Genomic DNA, 19,747 nt, shown 5'->3' with positions numbered 1-19,747 from the left:
CTGCATCAGTTCATTCAGGTCTTTCCAGTTCATAAGGAAATGAAGCAGTTCATCATTCCTTACATCACAATAGTATTTCATTACTATCATATACCATAACTTGTTCAGCCATTCCCCAATTGATGGCTGCCCCCTCATTTTCCAATTTTTTTGCCACCACAAAGAATGAGGCTATGAATATTTTTGTACAAACATCAAAATGCTTTTTAAAAAGCCAAGCAAATGACCTCAGGTTAAGAACCCCCTAGTTAGAAAGATATATTTGACTAGGTTCACATCTGGCCTCAGATACTTGCTAGCTGTGTGACCCTGGGAAAGTCACTTAATTGCTTAATTCTTACCACTCTTCTGTCTTCGAACCAATATACAGTATTAATTCTAAGATGGAAGGTAAGGATTTAAAAAATAATTAAAAGAAAGATATACTTGAACAGAAAACTAGGGCACTAGCTTAATTTACCCAAGATCTCCAGTATTCCTTGTTCTAAAAAGCTTGATACATGGAGCAAAAAATCTTCTGTAGAACATTAGAAGACCTGTATCCAAGATGCTGAAGGGAGTAAAACTTCTTCCTCCTTTAGGGGGAAAAACTGGAATGTTCTTTCTCCTAAAGGTGTTGTTCCAATGGATTTTCTCAGCTTTAGCTTCTCCAACATTAAAATGGGTATAGTGTTTCTCTCACAGGTTTATGAAGATTAAATAAAATAATGAATGCCAAGTATTTTTTTAAACCTTGAAGCGTTGAATAAAAGTTACTCATCATCATCATCATTTCATTCTTCTGTTCTTTAGATTTGGAGTCAGAAGACCTGAGTTCAAACACTGCTTCTGCTGCCCATTCTAAATCTAGAGGTCATTTTGCTGTCCTTAGCTTCCCCTCTGGTTCTACTGAATCTAGGCACATGATACTCTGTCCATCCTGCCTGGTTCTTCGTCCAGGAAATTTTCCTTTCCCTATGTGATTTTCTAGCCTAAGGAGGTTACTTTCAGGTATAAGGATTTTCCATCATTAAACAGTAGAAAAGATCCTTTTAGGCACTACATCTTTGCAATACACAACATCAATACATAAATCAATTTCAGAGCAGGGAGTTTCCCAGCACTCTTGGCAGCTTCCTTCCTCAGCATCTTCCTGTTCATAGAATTGTTCTGATGGCCTTAAGTTACTGATGCAGGTAGGAGACCATATATAGGTAGCTTCTGGCTCTATCACAGGTTCTGTTTTACTCTGCTCCCTGTGAATAGTACCAAAAAATGCCTCGATCCTTTCCCCTCAACCCTAGCAATCTATGTGGATGCCTCCTTTCCTGTTCAAACTGTCAGAACACTAGGCTGTACCTGGCTCCGTGTTTGGCACTAAGTATACTTAACATATTGCTGGGTAATTACAAAGGGCAATAATGCCACTACAGCAAAAAAGCTGTTTTAAAATATTTACATCATGAATAGAAGTCGTTGCTGTGGCAACACATTTTTTCACATCTTGCACCAAATCTGCTCCCTCTGAATTTTCAGGCCTTGACAAGTATTCTTAGGGGAGGGTGCAGAAGGAAGATTATGGTATGTGAGAGACAGCTGTATATGCCAGTGTTAAGTTTGAGAAGCACATAGCCAAAAAAAATAGAGAAAGAGAAAAGGAACATAGTAAATGGTATATGATAAAGTTGTGAGAAGTTTCTGTGAGCAGCTCATGATTCCTTCCTTTATAGTTATGTTGTTCAGTCGTGTCTGACTCTTTGTGACCCCATTTGGGGTTTCTCTGGCAGAGACACTGGAGTGGTTTGCCATTTCCTTCTCCAGCACATTTTTACAGAAGAGGAAACTCAGGCAGACAGGGTTAAGTGACTTGTTAGGGTCACACAACTTATAAACTCAGTGCTCTATTTACTGCAACAGTCAACTGCTCTCTTTAGTTATACATGTGGCACATTTGCAAATTCCTACCCAGGTATTAGTTCAAATGGACCAACTGATAGGATTCTGCGGGAGGCAGATTAAGGTTTGATCATTTACTTTTCTACTAAAATGGCATTGCAGGCTCTTGATGTAATAGGGGAAAATGACCAAGATGAAGCTTCCAGTTTGCTTCTTTCCTCCTCACTTTACTAAGTTCATGGCCACAGACATCCTTTTTTTATAAAAGCCATTACCTTCTGTCTTACAATTGATACTTAGTGTTGATTCCAAGGCAGAAGAGTGGTAAGGGGAGGTTAAGTGCCTTGCCCAGGGTCACATATCTGGGAAGTATCTGAGGCCAAATTTGAACCCAAGACCTCCTCTCTCTAGGCCTGGCATTCTGTCCACTGAGCCATCTAGCTGTTCTCATAGCCATACTCTTAAGAAACCGTATAAAGACCTGAGTTTCAGAATTTTTAGTTACATAGCAAATGTGAGTATGAGACTAGGAAAGTAATCAGGATGCCAGTGCTTGAGGAAGAAGTAAATGGGAACAGAATGAAAACACATGGCCTTTATTTCGTGGAGGAGAGCAGGGGTTCTTAATCTGGGGTCCATAAACTTATTTTTAATGTTTTATTTTTATTCTAAATGTTACAAAACCAAAGAAAACAGCCTTTTCCATATACAAAGAAAAAGAAGCTTGTAAATAAATGAAATTGATTCATTTATATACAATCATGAACTTATTTTTTTAAATATTTTGATAACTATTTTAGTATAATTAATTTCCTTTGTATTACTATTTTATTTTATGTGTTTGGAAATATGATTCCAAGAAGGGGTCCATGGGCTTTGCCAGAATGCTAAAAGGGGTCCATGACTCAGAAAAGATTAAGAACCCATGAAGTAGAGCATCTACCTGTATATGACTTTGCTTTATTTAGTTATGGGTTGTCTTAAATCCCACTTGGGGGTATAACAGGGTTTTCAAATTCTTTCACTGTCACAAATTTTCCATAAAGTATTTTTATATTATTCATCAATACTCAAACATACATGTGCATGGTTTCATAAATACACATACCCTACTGGAAAACTTTATGGGGGCTCTGTGTGTGTGTGTGTGTGTGTGTGTGTGTGTGTGTGTGTGTGTGTGTGTGTGTAGAAAGCACAAGAGTGTAAGCAGTAAGAAATATGGTAGCTATTTCCCCTGGTCATCTTCCAAGAATGATTTAGAAGTCCAGAATGTCAGGGGACAGCTCTAATGAAGCCAGAAAAATGCTATAGTCAGGGGATGAACTAAATAACATCCAGAGGGCCTTTTGAGGGACTTTGGTTGGGTAAAATACAGCCTAGGATACATGGAATACATTGAATTGTTCTTCATTTCCCCAAACTCACTCTATTTACCAAAAGTTAAAATTATACCAATAACTAAAATGATAAGAACCCCAGGTAGGAATTGACTAATAGCCTTAACATTCTATAGAGGCAGCCCACATAAACAATTCTCCTGTTTTGAAAAAGACAAGCAAATGCTTGTCTGTATTATACCAGCTGCCAGATTCCATTTGTTGCTGAAGCTTGTAATTCTGTGTTCTGTCTCATAACAAGTTAAATCTTTTCTCCCATTCTTTGAATCTGTAGAGTTCTTTGTAAATCCCAATTTCTGGCTTATAGCAATTTGGAAGTTCTGATTTCTGATGTCCAGAGTTTCTAAATTAAATAGTTAGGATGGTTCATTTTGTTATGGAAATGGTTTGCATTTATAGTCTTGTAAATGGGAAACTTTCAGCATCTGGCATAGATTACTGTCTTTTGTGAATATGTACATCATCCTTATGGAATTGTGCGTGTGTGTGTGTGTGTGTGTGTGTGTGTGTGTGTGTGTGTGTGTGTGTGTGAGAGAGAGAGAGAGAGAGAGAGAGAGAGAGAGAGAGAGAGAGAGAGAGAGAGAGTAAGTATAAGTTGCCCATAACTTCTGGGAACAATATCCAGTTGTATGCTACTTCAAAGGGCAATACAAGAAAAATGTTTGTTTGTTTTTAATTTCCAGAACTGTTTTCAGGAGGTGAATCATTGTTGCCCCTTGCTACTTTCTGCCATTGTTGGGGTGGGAGCAAAATAATAGCCTTTGTACTACCTATGTCATGGAAATGTGGTGAAAAGCAGTTGTTAATCTTTAAGGTGCTTTAGAAATATGAGTTCTTGCTGGTCCTTTAGGATCCAAGTAATAAACGTGTTTGGTTAAAAAAACTTTATGCAAATGACACAAAGATAACGAAATCAAAGTTCTGTTAAAAAAGAACACCTTCTATGTCATTAAATGCTTCCTATGTCAAATGCAAAAACAGGCACAGCAATGCAATCTGTTGCTACTTAATTCTAGACTATTATAGAAATTAAGTTATTAATTCAGCTCAAATACCACTTCCTTTGGGTAGACTTCCCCAGTCTCTCCATTGAAAGTATTTCTCCCTCTTAAATGTCCCTAGAGTATCTTATCCAAGCTATCCTTCACCCAGATGCCAGATCTGATCATATGACTCCCTCACAATAAATGCTGATCACCCGTATTGCCCTTAAGGTCAATAGAAACTCTGACCCAAAAAACTCCAACAACAACTCCTTACCTTCTGTCCTAGAATTGATACTAAAAGGCAGAAGAGCAGTAAGAGTTAGGCAATTGGGGCTGACTTGTTCAGGATCACACAGCTAGGAAGTATATAAGGTCAGATTTGAACCCAAGTCCTCCTAACTACAGGTCTGGTTCTCTATCCACTGAACCACCTACCTGCCCTGAAACTTTGGAATTTAAAGCTTTTTTTATAACCTACTTTTACAGCTTTATTATCTATTACTCCTCTTCATATGCTCCACAGCCCTGCCAATCTGGCCTTCTTATTGTTCCTCAGTTGAAACACTCTGTCTCTTGTTTCTTTATCTTTAGATTTGGGGTCTTCATGCTTGGAAATCACTCTCTTCCTCTCCTTTGTCTTCAAATCCTTAGTTTTCTTCAAAACTCAAGTGCCAACTTTTACATGAAGCCTTACCTTATTTTCCCAATCACTAATACCCCCTCATTTGTATTTATATATAGACATGCTATGTAATATTTTTACTTTCTTTACTTTACTTACTATCTTTACTTCTGACAGAACAGAATTTCCTAGAAGGTAGGTAGTACTTCATTTTTTGCTTTCATATCCTCAGCACCTAGGACAGCTCTTGATATGGAAGAATGCTTGTTTGATTACTCAACTGACGGATTTTTCCTTTTCCTTCCTAACTGCCTAGCTTCTATATGTACTCAATTATTTGGAAGAAGGGGATAGATGATTAGAGAACCAATTCTTGTCAGAGACTTATTAGATAAAATAAAAGAAAAGTTTAGAGCAAAAAAGACCTTCCAATGTAGTGTACGATAAATGTAATCTATACTGTCTCAATGATGATGCTACTAAACCATTGGATCAACAAGCATTTTGGATTTATACTGTGCAGATCTTTGGAATACATAGAAAGGCAAAAATAGTCCCTGCCCTGAAGGAACTCACATTCGAATGGGGGCAAATTACATGGAAATTATTGTGTACATACAAGACATATTTAGAGTAGATGGTAGGGAATCAAAGGAAAGAGATAAAGAGAATTAATACCCATTGTGATGATCCAGAAATACTACAAGATCTTCAGTCATTAAGGGAGGATTTAATTAGGTTTACTATACTGGGTTCACTAAGATAGGAAAATAAAGCAGTGGGTTTTGGAAGAATTTTCAAGAAGAATTGATGTGAAAAAGATTTTCGGATTCACTCAGAAGTTAACAAGAAATGGAAGTCGAGCAGGCATCAGGAATGAACTTTGTGGAAAAAAATCACTGAATTTAGAGTTACAGAATTTGGGTTCAAATCCCACTTCTGAAATTCTAGTATTATCTATCACAAGTCACGTAACCTCTCTCAATCTCAGCTCCTCAACTGTAAAATGAGGGGGTTAATTACTTATCAGATCTATGCGTAAGAGAAAAGTTCATTACCAAAGAATAGAGAGGTATATAGAGAATAAAATGGATTATTTTGATTACATAAAATTGAAAAGTTTTTACCCTGATGAATCTAATAAAGTTAAGATTAAAAGGAAAATTATAAACTGGGGGAAAGTCTTTGCAGCAAGTTTCTCTGATAAAAGTATGATTTTCAAGATATATAAGAAATGGATGAGAAGTTATAATGAAAAAACATTCATGAATTGACAAATAGTTTAAGGATATGAAATAGACAGTTCTCAGGGGGAAAACTCAGGCTATATAGAGCCATGTAGAAAAAAAGCTTTAAATTACTATCAATTAGAGAAATGAAAATTAAAGCAATTCTAGGATTCCACCTCATGCCCATTAGAGTAGAAAAGATGACCAAAAAGGAAAAAACAGCCTCATTGATGCACTGTTGGTGGAGTTGTAAATGAGTATAACCATTCTGGAAAGCAGTTTGGAATTATACACAATTACTAAATAGTTCATTCCTTTTGACTGAAGCATACAATGGGGAAAGCTGTATCCAAAAGAGATCAGAGAAAAAGGAAAAAGGTTCCATGTGTACGAAAATATTTAGAACAACTCTTTTTGGGTTAAAAAAATCCTGGAAACTAAGAAGATATCTAACAATTGAGGAATGGCTGAATAAATTATGGAATAGGAATATAATGGCATGTTATTATACTATAAGAAATGAGGAAACAGATGATTTAAAAACATATGACGGGGGCAGCTGGGTAGCTCAGTGGAGTGAGAGTCAGGCCTAGAGACAGGAGATCCTAGGTTCAAACCTGGCCTCAGCCACTTCCCAGTTGTGTGACCCTGGGCAAGTCACTTGACCCCCATTGCCCACCCTTACCAATCTTCCACCTATGAGACAATACACCGAAGTACAAGGGTAAAAAAAAACATATGACATACAAACTGATGAATGAAGCATGCAGAATCAGAACAATTTTATAATAGCAATATTATTTATATTACAATTTTATAATATTGATGTTATAAAAATTAACAATGTTGAGGATTACTGTGAACTAATAAAGAATGAAATGAACAGATCCAGGAGAATAATTTATAAAACATTATAAAAAAAAACTTTGAAAGCTATAAAAACTATGTTGAATACAATGATCATTTGTGATTTTAGACAACATAAAAATATGCTATACATTACAGAGGGGTGACAGATTTAGGGCACAGAATGAGACATAGTTTTGTATACAGACAATGGGGGGATTTGTTTTGCTTGACTACACATATTTGTTATGAGAATTCTATTTTTTCCCTTTCTTTTTTTTAGTGAGGTGGGGAGGGAAAAGAGAGAAAGTAAGTAAATTTCCATTAAAAATAGAGAGGTGAGGGTCAGCTAGATGGCTCAGTAGATTGAGTAAGATCCAGGCTTAAAAAATGGGAGGTCCTCAGTTCAAATGTAGCCTCAGACATTTCCAAGTTGTTTGGCCCTGGACAAGTCACTTATTTCCATTACCTAGTCTTTACCATTCTTCTGTCTTGGAACCAAAACACAGCATTGATTCTAAGCTGGAAGGTAAGGGTTTGAAGAAAAATAGAGAAGTGGAGGGAATATAGATGTGAAATGTTGCTTGAACTTTCAGATGAGGTCACCGTATTATGAATTTTACTTAACTATTTTACTTTGTTACAAAATTCATCTCATAAAGGGGATAATGTGAAAATGTTTGTAATATTTAAACAAAACTGAAAAAATTAAATAAATTGATGAAGTTAGATTGAAACTCCAATGTCCTTCTTAGCTCTAAATCTGCCATCCCATGATTTTGTTCTCAAGCATTCTGGTGGATCAAGGTTGGATCTTTTCTGGCAACATTCACTTTTCACTTGAAAGAATATTGCATGGTTTTCTTTTATCTTTTCTGTGATGTCTATAGGCATCTTGGAAAAACTCTCCATTTCACCAATAATTTCCCCATAAATAAATAAGAACCAACCTACCTCCAAATAGCCTAAGACACAATATTTCTGTGGTCCATCCAGGCCACATGTAGAGGAGGCTGTGAGTTGGGCACTGCGACCCACAAGGAGATCACCAACAGTCGGATGACAGGAGCCATTGTGACAGCCATCTTGAACTTCGGAGAGGCTAAGCAGCACTTGAACCCAAAAGAAACAAAGCTAAAAACAACACAGACTGAAGGACAACATGGTCTGAAGGGCTACCTAATTAATATTAAAAATAGATTGATTTTTTGACTCTATTTCTACTAAGCAGTTACATTTTGATCACTTGGGAGTTCTTCAATATTACCGGAGGGAAATCAAAGTGGACCAATGCAGGGATATCATGAGAAATTTAATCCCATTTGTTGCACAAGTCATTGGTGTTTATCATCAGTTAATCACTAAGCATTTATTTGTTGTTGTTCAGTCCTGTCCAATTCTTTGTGACCCTGTAGACCATATTGCCCATGAGATTTTCTGGGCAAAGATACTGGAGTAGTTTGCCACTTCCTTCTCTAGTGGATTAAGGCAAATAGAGATTAAGCGATTTGGCCAGGGCAGCTAGTAAGTGACTGAGGACAGATTTGAACACAGGACTTCCTGAGTCCAGACCCAGCACCCACTGCCTCTAATCTAAGCATTCATTAGACACCTAATATGTTCCATGCGCTGTATTAGGCTCTGGAGATAGAAACACAAATGATGAAATAATCTCTACTCTTAGGGAGTTTGTATTCTAAAGTGGGTTACAGGATTTTCTCCAGAAATATGCCAATAGAACACATTTATACATTGGTTCAATATAGAGATTCAGGTATACCTTGAGTCAAATTATGCTCCCTGAATAAAGATTTAGGGCTTAGTCTATAATATCTTGGGATTCACATATATCCCAAAATCATTGCCACAAAAAGATTTTTTTTTAGAGGTAAGAGAATTGGAAGCTAATATCATCAGTATCTTTGGGCCAGCCAGGTGGCAAAGGGATAGAGGAAGAGGTCTAGAGTCAGGAAGATCTGCATTCAAAGCCATTCTCAGACCCTTACTAGCTGTGTACCTAAGCAAGTCACTTAACCCTGTTTGCCTCAGTTTCCTCATCTATAAAATGATCTGGAGAAGGAAATAGCAAACCATTCTAGTATCTTTGCCATGAAAACCGCAAATGGAGTCATGAAGAGTTGGACACAACTGAAGTTAATCAACATGAATGAAACCATCATCTTCACTTTAAGTGTTTACTTATAATAAATTGCTTTGAATGTCTCTTCTTAGACCTATATCTGTTTAAGTATGTTTTATAATACTATGTTCTGAAAAAGGGATATGATCCCTTAAAAATATGAAATAGGTTAATGGAACAACATTACTGAAGACCATATTGTTGATTTATAGAGATTAGTGGGGAGTGGTTAACCTGGAGCAACTTAGGGGAAAATGAATGAAAAAAGAAAAACAAAGGTATTCATTATGCTGCTGCCATGCCTATGTGCCTCATGACTATAATTTTTTCTGTTTTGTCATAAAGGGCAAATGAAACAATAGATGTTAGCAGAGAATATGGAATGCAAATATGGTCTTACCCTGACAAATTATAGCTATGCAGTTAAAGATTTTTTTTTCTGGTTCAGAAAGTTCAAAAGACTGAAGAAAAAGCATTTAAAATAGTTTTTGGTGACGATTTGTCCTAAATCCCTGAAATCATAGTGTTAGCTTTTGAATCCAATAAAAAGTTGAGGATAAGTTAGAAATTTGCTAAGAGAATCTAAGATTACCTCAAAAGACCAAATTGCATCAGTTTGATTCAATAAATTCCTTTTATCAATGAGAAAAAGAAAATAGATATTGTAGGATGAAAATTTTTATTTTAAAATAAAATTATTTCTGTACTTTAGCTTTGCATTTAAAGTGCCTTTGCAAAGCTAGATCTAATTATATAAAAATTATAAAAATCTTTGAGAGCCTGGTTTCCAGAATTGTCAGAGAGAAAACCAAATAATAAATAAATTGTCATTAATTTAACTTGTTAACTTAATAACTCATTAGTCACTTTTAATTAATTCAGAGACAAAAAACGTGAATAGTTTCTCTTCTCAGGGAACATATAAAGCAAATAAAAAGTAATTTCAAAGGAAAGGAAAACTTCAGCAGCTGGGTGTGGGTAGGAAATGAGGAAAGGCTTCTTTTAGGACAGTGGTTCTCAAACTTTTTTGGCCTATCAACCCCTTTCCAGAAAAAGTATTACTTAGCCCCCTGGAAATTGATTTTTTTTTATTTTAATAGCAATGAATAAGAAAGATAAATGTACCTGAGACCATCACCGCTTCCCTGGATCGCTGCAGCACCCACCAGGGGGCAGTAGTGCCCACTTTGGGAATCACTATTCTAGGAGGAAGCACTTGATCTGAGCTTGGAAGAAATTTAGGGATTCTAAGAGAGAGAGGAGCATATGACACAGCCTGTGCAAAGATGTGGAGATGGGAGATGGAATGTCATGTGAGAGAAGAGTAAGAAGAGAGAATAGGGCTAGTTTGGGATGGGCTTTAAATATCAAAAAGAGGTTTGATCCCCAAAGCAATAGAGAATCAATGAAATTTGCTAATGGACATAAATAATCACACTTGTCTGGAAATCACTCTGGAAGCTAAGTAGAGGGTGGATTAAAAAGGTGAGAGACCTGAAGCACTGCCTGGAGTCTGGAGAACATGAGTTAAAATCCAGCCTTAAGACATTTACAAGCTGTGTGCCCCTGGACAAGTCACTTAATTTCTGTCTTATTCTGTTTACTAGAAATCACTGTTTTTACTCAATTTGCTTGACTAAAAAATGGGAATATGATAACACCTTCTTCCTAGGGTTGTTGTAAGGATCAAATAAGATAATATTGTTAGGTGCTTAGTGTAATGTCTGGTACAAAGCAGATGCTTGTTTCCTTCCTTGCTAATGTAATAAGCCAAGTGAAAGGATATTGGACATTAGTCATGCGAATGGAGAGAAGGAGATGCGTGCAGGGGATATCAGGCAGATCCAACAAGACTAGTCAACTGACTATATACAGGGGCAAGGGAAAGTGAAGAGTTAAGGATGATTCTGAGGTTGAAAATCAGGGTGACTAGACAAAAAATAGGGAAGTTACTAAAAAGGGTGGAATTGAGAGGGAAGGTAAGTTCCATCTTGTCTATATTGAGTTAAACATGACTACAGGACCTCTAGTTGGAAATATCCATTAGGTAGATGGTGCTAAAATAGAGGAGCTCAGGAAAGAAATTAGGGTTGCATGTATAGATCTGGAAATCCCTTCCATTGAGATGATAATTAAACCCACGACTGCTAATAAAATAGCCAAGAAAGGTACAAAAAAGGAAGAAAAGAAAATGAACCAGAATTAGTTATTGAGGATAGTTAGAAGATGAGTGATAAGTGTTCATATTTCTTTTACCCTCACTTGAAATGAAGGATATCTATGGCATCTTTGAAATAGTTCAACGATTCTGGGTGGCACTCAAGTTCTCTGGGTCTTGTCAATGAGATAAAGGAAATGATAGATAGAGTCTGACATTTTTCTGGTCCTAATTATCTTGGTTCTTAAATATATTTAAACAAAATTTTACAGTTTTAAATAAAAATACATTTTTTGTTTTTGTCATTGAGTCATTTCTCTTGTGACAACATTTGGGATTTTTCTTGGCAAAGAGAGTGGAATGGTCTGCTGTTTCCTTCTTTAGCTCATTTTAAAGATGAGGAAACTGAGGCAAATGAGGTTTAGTGACTTGTTTGGGATCGCCCAGCTAGTAAGTACCTGGGGCTGGATTTGAAGTTAAGGTTTCCTGACTCCAGACGTGGTAGTCTATCCACTGTACCGCTTTGTTGCCATGTTTTAAAAATACATGCTTATATGGAAAAGCATGCTATCATCTTCAACCCAATTACCCATGCTTGTAGATGAGAGATTAAGAGTTAGAAGGGATTTTAGAAGCCATATAGTCCAGCCCTTTTATTTTACAAATGAGGAAATAAATGTAGGTCTGAAGTTACCATTGCTACTTAACTGTTCATATCAAGAATCTACAGCCAAGGTACTACCATTTACCTGGTGGTAACTTACTCGGATTATAAATATAGAAACTTAAAGAAATGAGATGATTTCTGGAAATATAGCAAACCCAAACCTGTGAAAAGAGGGCAAAGATCACATGGCCCAAAATACAAGCTATTTTAATTCTGACTTTGGTCCATGTGACCATATGCTTTTTATATTACTTTCAGAATCCTGAAATTTTATTGGGGATAGTGTTCTGAGCACGTGAGTGGAGTAGGGTAGTTAAATTGCACAGAAGAATTGTGTAGACTGAAATAAAATCTGTTTTTCCTATGTACCTCCATTTCTTCAGGAGCAAAAAATAAATTGCCACTAGGATATTTTACTTCTGTGTATAAATGAATTCATGATGAAAATTAATGATTGCAAAATTATATATATATATCCATTTACATATGTAAATGGATATATATGTAAATATCCATTTGTGCATATAAATGGATATTTTCTACACATTAACCTCTTCTTCATAGCTCCATCCAAATTCTCCACTAATGGAACTAGGTTCTGGTAGACAGATCTAAGAAGTTTTCTGACTCACATTAAAATTAAGTGACTTGCCCAGTATACATAACTAATGTGTCAGTGGTAGGATTTGAATCTAGATCTTTCTGATTCCAAGCCTGGCATTCCATACATTCTGCCTTGCTGCCTAGCATAGTACCTGGCACATCATAAGTGTTTAATAAATTTATTTATTTTATTTAATTTAATAATACAATTATTTAATAAATACTTTCTGATTAAATTGAAAAGAGTAGCCTCTCATCCCCATCATATATTTCCAAAATAGCCTATTGTGCTGATGTTTCCATATTAATCTCCTCCCTAAAATTTTTTATTCCAAATTTATACCTGAGCTTCATAAAAATCTTTTTTTTTTTTACTTAGGGATATAAAGAAAGGTCGCATTATCTTTACTTGGTATCAGTAAAACCTTTTGTTCCTTCTGAATTTTCATGTGTTGTTTGTGCGGTCTTAAATGACCATTTCTCTGTGTTGGCCCATCCTTTGTGGGCCAGTGCTAATGTGGGTTCCCTTCCCTTGTCCTAAGTAACCACTTAGGATTCACTAAGTTAGAAGCTAGGAGTTGGGACGGGGAATCCATTTGGAAAGGTCTCTTGAAAACAGTTCATGTAAAGCAAATGTTGCTTCATTTAGATTATGTAAGACTCCCCTTCCAGGGTTTTGCCCTTTTAGGCAAGTTCTAGCCTGAATTCTTCTGCTGGAATGGGAGCCTTTGAGGCTTTGCCTGTTTTTATAACTTGGCTTGGCCAAACTTGCTCTAATAAAAATGTTTGTGCCTCAGAAATGAAACTATATCAGGGCCGTTATGAAAACTTAACATGAGTTTATGAACATTTAAGTGAAATCCTGATGGGAAATGTTTAGGATGAGGCGATAGTTCAGGGGAGAAGGAAACATGAGTAGTGAAAGCTTCAAACATGTCCATAGACTTAGGCATGAGCTTTCTGGGCAGATTTTTTTTCAACGTATTTGAACTTTTTATGGATCCAAGACTTGGGTTTTACCTAGGGCATAACGCATGCCTGTGCTACAGAAAAAGTGCCTCCAGACAGTGTTGGTGTTGTTGTCTTAAAATATCAAATGTTTCAGTGAATGCACTAAGAAGAGATAGTTATTTAATGGAACACAGTGGTGAAACCTTTTGTAAAAAGCAGACTTTTTAAAATAAATATATGAAATAATATATATTTTAAAGGTGTCTGTTTTAATGAAATAACGTCTATCTACACACAAAACTCTGGTTATCTCTCTGTAACTCACTTAGCTATACACTGCACTTTAGCTTTCTGAAAAGAGCAAAATATATTGCTCGATGACAAATGAAGCTTTCATCCAGTTTCTCAAAAACTATGGGGGTCTAAGTACGTCTAAATTTCTCATTGTTTCTCCAACTTTTTTTTACATTTTTCTTGGCATTCCAAGGCTAACGCTCTGATTTTATCAAAATGAATGACAAATGAAGTATTTCAGTATTCAGTTCATTTCTGCCAGAACAAAATTTTCCAGCTTTTATAAAAGAATCCAGGAACTATTCCCAGAGAATGACAAACTCCCCACCATCATTTTTGTCTCAACATTTAGACTAATATTTGGTTGGTTGGGAGCAGAATAATAATCAGGGTGGCTTAGCTTTGTGCGAGGGCATTAAAATTCAGAGGGCTCAAATTTTAACACACAGACTATACTTTTAGGATCAGTTGGTCCAGCAATTACATCACTAGGGATATAGCCCAAAGAGGCCAAAGACAGAGACAACAGTCCCTATCCCAAATAGTTGTAATAGCATTTATTTTGGGGGGACTGGTAAAGAACTAGAAACAAAGTGAGTATCAATTGATTGGAGGAAATAGCTATATAAACTATAGTATATAAATATAATTGCATATCATTTTGCAGTAAGAAGAGACGAATATGAGTGCAGCAAAATGTGGGAAGGTTATGAGGGAACCGATGCAAGCAAAAGAATTAAAATCATAAGAACAATATACAAAATGACTACATCAATAATATAAATGAAAAGATGGGAACTGAACTTCAAGTAATTTTAAAATTGGTTCTGGGAACAGATAATGAAACCTACTTCCTTCCCTGGGATGAGTGTTAGGGGGCTACCAGGTTAGAGTATTATGCACACAATTTGAGTATTTTTGCCAAATTTTCTTGGTTTTAAGACAATTCAAATCTGAGGCCAGGAGGAAAGAGAGGGGGGGATATTTCCAGAAAATAGCTATAATAAAAAAGATTTAAAAATCAATAAAATTGATTTGAAAATATTTTTAATATACGTATCCCTTTAGCAATGTGGAAACAACTGAACAGAGCATGCAATTAGTCCCTGTTAATAATACCCAGCCTGAACAACTGGAAATAATGTCCTCCTTTTGATATACTGAATTTATCTCATGCATTTGTATTATTTTAAATCAGGAATTTACAATGCATGTTAGACAAACTGAGGATTTTTGAAGGTGAGGGAAACATGAATGTGTTTGTAGGCAAAGTACTTAAGAGAGAGAGAGAGAGAGAGAGATTGAAGGAAAGTGAGAGGGGGAGAAGATGGATGGGGCAATCTGTCAGAGAAGATGGGAAGGAATGGAATCACTTGTGCATGTAGATCCTTGGCAAAGAGAATGATTATCTCTTCATGTGAGACAAGTGTGAAGGAGGAGGTGGTAGGGGAAGACAACTGAGTAATGAGTGGGAGCTAAGAAGGAAAGAAGAGCAATAATCTCTTAATTAGCAAAGCGGATGACTTAAATTTTATTTTTATTTTTGGTGATCCTGGCTGTCGTTCCTTGATACTTGAACTCTTTGTGGCTGCTTATAGCATTTTTTTCTTTGTCATGGAAACTCATAATCTATGAATGATTAGAAAGTTTCTAGAAGTAATCTAGAATTAATCTGGAGAGGGGCTATAAGCAGAGGGTTATAGGGTGAAAATAAGCCACACTTGGATGACTTCTGTCCAATCAAAGCATGTCAGAGAGTTTTGGGAAGGAATCAATTTTCTACTTACCACTTACTACTTATTACTTACCTACTACCACTACCACCACTACCACCACTACTACTAATGCTGCTGCTACTACTACCACCACCATCACCACCACCACACCATCACGATGACAACGACTAGCTAGAATTTAAATAACACTTTGAAATTTATACACTTTCATTTTTTATATATCTCATCTGATTTTTCAAACAACCATGTGAGATAAATGCTATTATTATCTCCATTTTACGGATGAGAATGAGGTAGAGAGAGGTTAAGTGACTTGTCTAGAATCACAGAGCTAATAAGCATCCAGGCAGGTTTAAAATCCAGGTCCTGATTCTGTCTCAGCATTTTATCCACTTTGCCACCTAACTGCTTAATTTCTAGGAATGCCAGGCTGATACTTTTCATTAAACATTTCCCACTTGTACCTGGGGCATAATGACTAGATGAAAGCTGGAAAATTAAGAACATTTTAATTCTCAAAAGTTGCTTGCAGATAGCAACTACATGGGTATGTGCACCTTTTTGTGTACAGTATTAAAATGAACTACCATAAGATGCCAGTTATTATTTAATAATGAAGTAGAAACAAAGTTTGCTTGATGCTACAGAAAATTGGGGATCAATGTTGGAAAATATTTTTCACAGTAGCTGATAGAAGTGTTATTGAACTTTAGAAAAATAACAAAAGCTCAATAATTCAACATTTCAACTTGACAAAGCATTCATTTAGCTAGAGAAGGCAGTTTGACTCTCCATCATCAAAATTTTCCTAAGATCTCCAACACTGGGACAACCATTTGATCCAAAGCTAGTTTACATTTTAAAGCACACTGCATTTACAAAATAGTGATTCTAAAGGACTAATCATGGACTGCTGGGAATGACCTGTTTTGATAGTGATCATAGTTGCATAGAGCTTACAAAAACTGAAATAATTATGCACCTGGACAGTCGTGTCAAAACCATGCAGATTAGAGAAGAATGTAGGAAAATTTGGAAATTTCTCCTAAATGATTTGTGGCATTGAAGGAGAAACCAGAGAAATGAGTTTTGAAAGTAATCTTTGTACTTACCAAGATGCATAAAAAAGGTCAGCTGAAATTGCATTCTTTTGTCCCCCAAAATTATTACAAATGCTGTTAGATGACAGAAAACATTAAGGTTAGAATCAGTCACTGCCAAAGTCAGTCACTGTCATTCTTGCATAGTTTACTAAGCATCCAAAGGGGTTAAATGGTCTGATTGCCCTGCCAAGTAAATTCGGTAGATGTGCTCCTGACCTAGATAGGAGGCAGTATGGGGTAGTAAACAGAATGTTGGACCTGGATTCAGGAATTCCCAAGAGTAAGGGAGAGAGAAGATGCAACCCAGTTTCCCAAGAGTGAAAGTTGGAGAGGAGGATGAGTGAAGGTAACAGGTATAGAAACTTTGTCCCCTCTCCTGCCATAGGCTGATGCAGTCTTAGGACCCTACCTAACCTGGAGGAGTTTTCTAGGATGTCTTCTTTGTGATGTTGGAGGAGAGAGGGAGAGAGAGAAGGAGAAAGAAAGAAGGAAAAAGAGGAGGGTGAGGAGGAGGAAGAGTAGAGAGAGGGAAAGAAAAGAGAAAGGAGGGAGACGGAAAAGGAGGAAAGGGGAGAGAAGGGCAGAGAAGCCATTTTTTGCTTATTGCCATATTGCTCAATCAGTCAAGAGAGAAAAAAGTTGACTCTTTCTTGAGTAACATCCCACTCTACCCTGACTTCCAGCAATAGCTAGTTTTTAAGTTTCTCTCCCCTTCTCACTCCTTCTCACTCCTTCCAACCAAATATACTTATTTTTGATAAATAGTTATAGTTGTCTGTGTCCCATAATAGAATGTAAGCTCCTTGAGGACAGACACAGTTTGGTTTTTGCCTTTGTGTTCCCAGCAAATAGCATAGTGGCTGTTATATAATAACTGCTTAACGAATGTTAATGGATTGATTGACAGATGGATTATATTGATTAAGCTTTGGCCATATCATAGAAGAACAATCTGGCAAAAAAAAGCAGGGGAATGGGAACCAGATGACCCACATTCCAGTTGATGCATTGACATAAATTCTGAAAACAAGGGAACTAAACAACACAGTCTCTAAAGTCTCCTCTTGCTCTAGCTGAGTTGTGAGTTTATAAGATTTGGGTTACACTGGATGCCACCAAAACTCGGTCTCAATTTCAGTAAGAGCTGAATGATGACCATGGACCAGTGACTTCCCTTCCCTTGGGCTTCCCTTTCTTTTAAAAATCAGATTTGGACTAAGGAATTCCTGACATCACTTCCCAATCAAATGTTGTGATGATACATTGAGGATCTGGAGAGTTAACTTTAAATCTTGTTCTTTTAGCCCCCTTTCAAAAACTTTTTCTTGTTTGCTATAGTTGTTATTACCCCTTCTGTCCAGTAATCAGGCTTCCTAGTTGCCAAGTATGAAGAAACAACTGGTCTTAGAGCCTAGTTATTAAGAAAAATTAGTTAAAATAGGAAGAGTCCTCTCTCCATAGGGTGTTTTGGTTTTTTTTTAGCAGCAATCTTGATTCTTGAGGTCTATTGTCCTGCAAGTTGTCCCTTCCCTGTCTCTCCCAGATCTAAGGGTGGCTATTTTGTTTGTTTGCCACTTGCCCTGGGCTCTGATCGTGGTGCTTGTTCTAAGTACAAAATTTCCTAGTTACAGCTCTGTCCAAAGAGCATTAGACATACATTGGAATTAACTTGAACCCTAACTCTTCAGTACCTCAAGGAAGTGTGTAATTCACTGGTATGGCTTTTCCTCCCCCAACGTAGGTCATACTTCCTCTTCGACTTGGTTAATGGTCTCCAAGAGTTGCTACCCGGGACAAATATCTTAACAGTTTATAGTCCATCCGGGGATGAACTTCTCTAAATTTAGCATCTAGAAGCCTTTTTGAATAAGACAGGACTTTCTTTAGTTTCAGGGTCTTCCTTATCGCTGTTGTCTTGACTACTCTGGTTTCCAACCCCTCACCTTGTCTTCACTTTCGACATTACTGTGTTCCTTGACTCCTGACTGAAGGTCTAATTACTAACCACAACTTTCCCTAGATGAATGATTTTTGCTCATTTTGTAGCTCTTGTACCACGTTTCCTGCCCTGTTGCTGGGATCTACCATTTCCCCTTAGATCTTAAATGACATCGCTGCTCTTCCTTTTGTAACCTTTAGGGACAGGCCACCAAACATCCCAGATAGGAGGAATATTGAGTTGCCTATTTACAATGGACAAAGGAAGCAATTTAGTTTAGTGGGAAGATCAATTGCCATGAAATCATAAAAAGTGGGTGTTGTGTCATAATGGCTACAAGATTGGATATGGAATCAGGAAGACCCTGGTTCAAATCCCACCTAGGATACCCATTAGCTCAGGGATTATAGGCAAGTCACTTAACCTTTCTAGGTTCCCATTTCCTCATCTGCAAAATGGAGACAATAATAGTCATAGAGCCTTCTACACAGGATTATTATGAGTTAAAAAAGAGATAATGTCTGTGCAGTACTGCAAAAATCTGCAAAGTGCCACAGAAAAATAAGTCAGTTATTTTTCAAGTCATATATTTAGCCACATGACCATATTCTGTCATTTAGTTATATGACCCTTGACAAATCACTTCTTTGGACCTCCGTTTTCTCATTCGTAAAATGGATGAGTTGGGCTAGATAATCTCTAAGGTCATCTCCAACTCAAATCATCCATGACTTTATATGAGATTTCTCAAATTCATGGAGTTGGGATTTTATGAGGCCATTTAACCCAGAAACCTACGTATAAGTATGAAAGTACTTAATCCATTCCAACATATCTGAAGGTTAATTCTCTTGTGCAATATATCTAGTGAAGATGAATTTATAACTATACTTGGGCCATGTCCCCATTGTATAAGAAAAGCAGGTATGGAATGGAAACACCTCAGTTGTCTCACGCTTCATCAGCCTTTAGAAAAGGACATATGCCAGGAGACCTGCATGTCTAAGACCCAACTGTACAGCCCAGCTGTGTAGCCAAACTGTGTTAATGGTCCACAACAAAATTATCCATCCCTTTGGAGTTAACTGAGTTTGTAGAGACAGAGATTTAGCTCTTCAATACCTTGAGGAAGTGTAATCCATTGGTATGGCTTTTCCTCCACTAACATAGGTCATGCTTCCTCTTCAACTCATTAAGAGCT

General features: G+C 36.8%; 1 protein-coding gene across 1 annotated transcript in view; it reads right to left on the bottom strand.

Annotated features, from left to right (window-relative positions):
• Window positions 1-16,650, bottom strand: part of LAMB4 (laminin subunit beta 4) — a 141,193-nt gene extending 124,543 nt beyond the window's left edge. The window contains 2 exon segments of the mRNA XM_044678313.1: window positions 7,910-8,067; window positions 16,617-16,650. Of these exon segments, the coding sequence (XP_044534248.1) occupies window positions 7,910-8,067; window positions 16,617-16,650 (192 nt within the window).
• Window positions 16,651-19,747: the final 3,097 nt, after the last annotated feature.

This window comes from Gracilinanus agilis, chromosome 5 (genome assembly GCF_016433145.1).
Source record: "Gracilinanus agilis isolate LMUSP501 chromosome 5, AgileGrace, whole genome shotgun sequence".
Taxonomy (NCBI): domain Eukaryota; kingdom Metazoa; phylum Chordata; class Mammalia; order Didelphimorphia; family Didelphidae; genus Gracilinanus; species Gracilinanus agilis.
The sequence above is the reverse complement of the archived record's forward strand: the minus strand, read 5'-3'. Positions and strand labels throughout refer to the sequence as shown.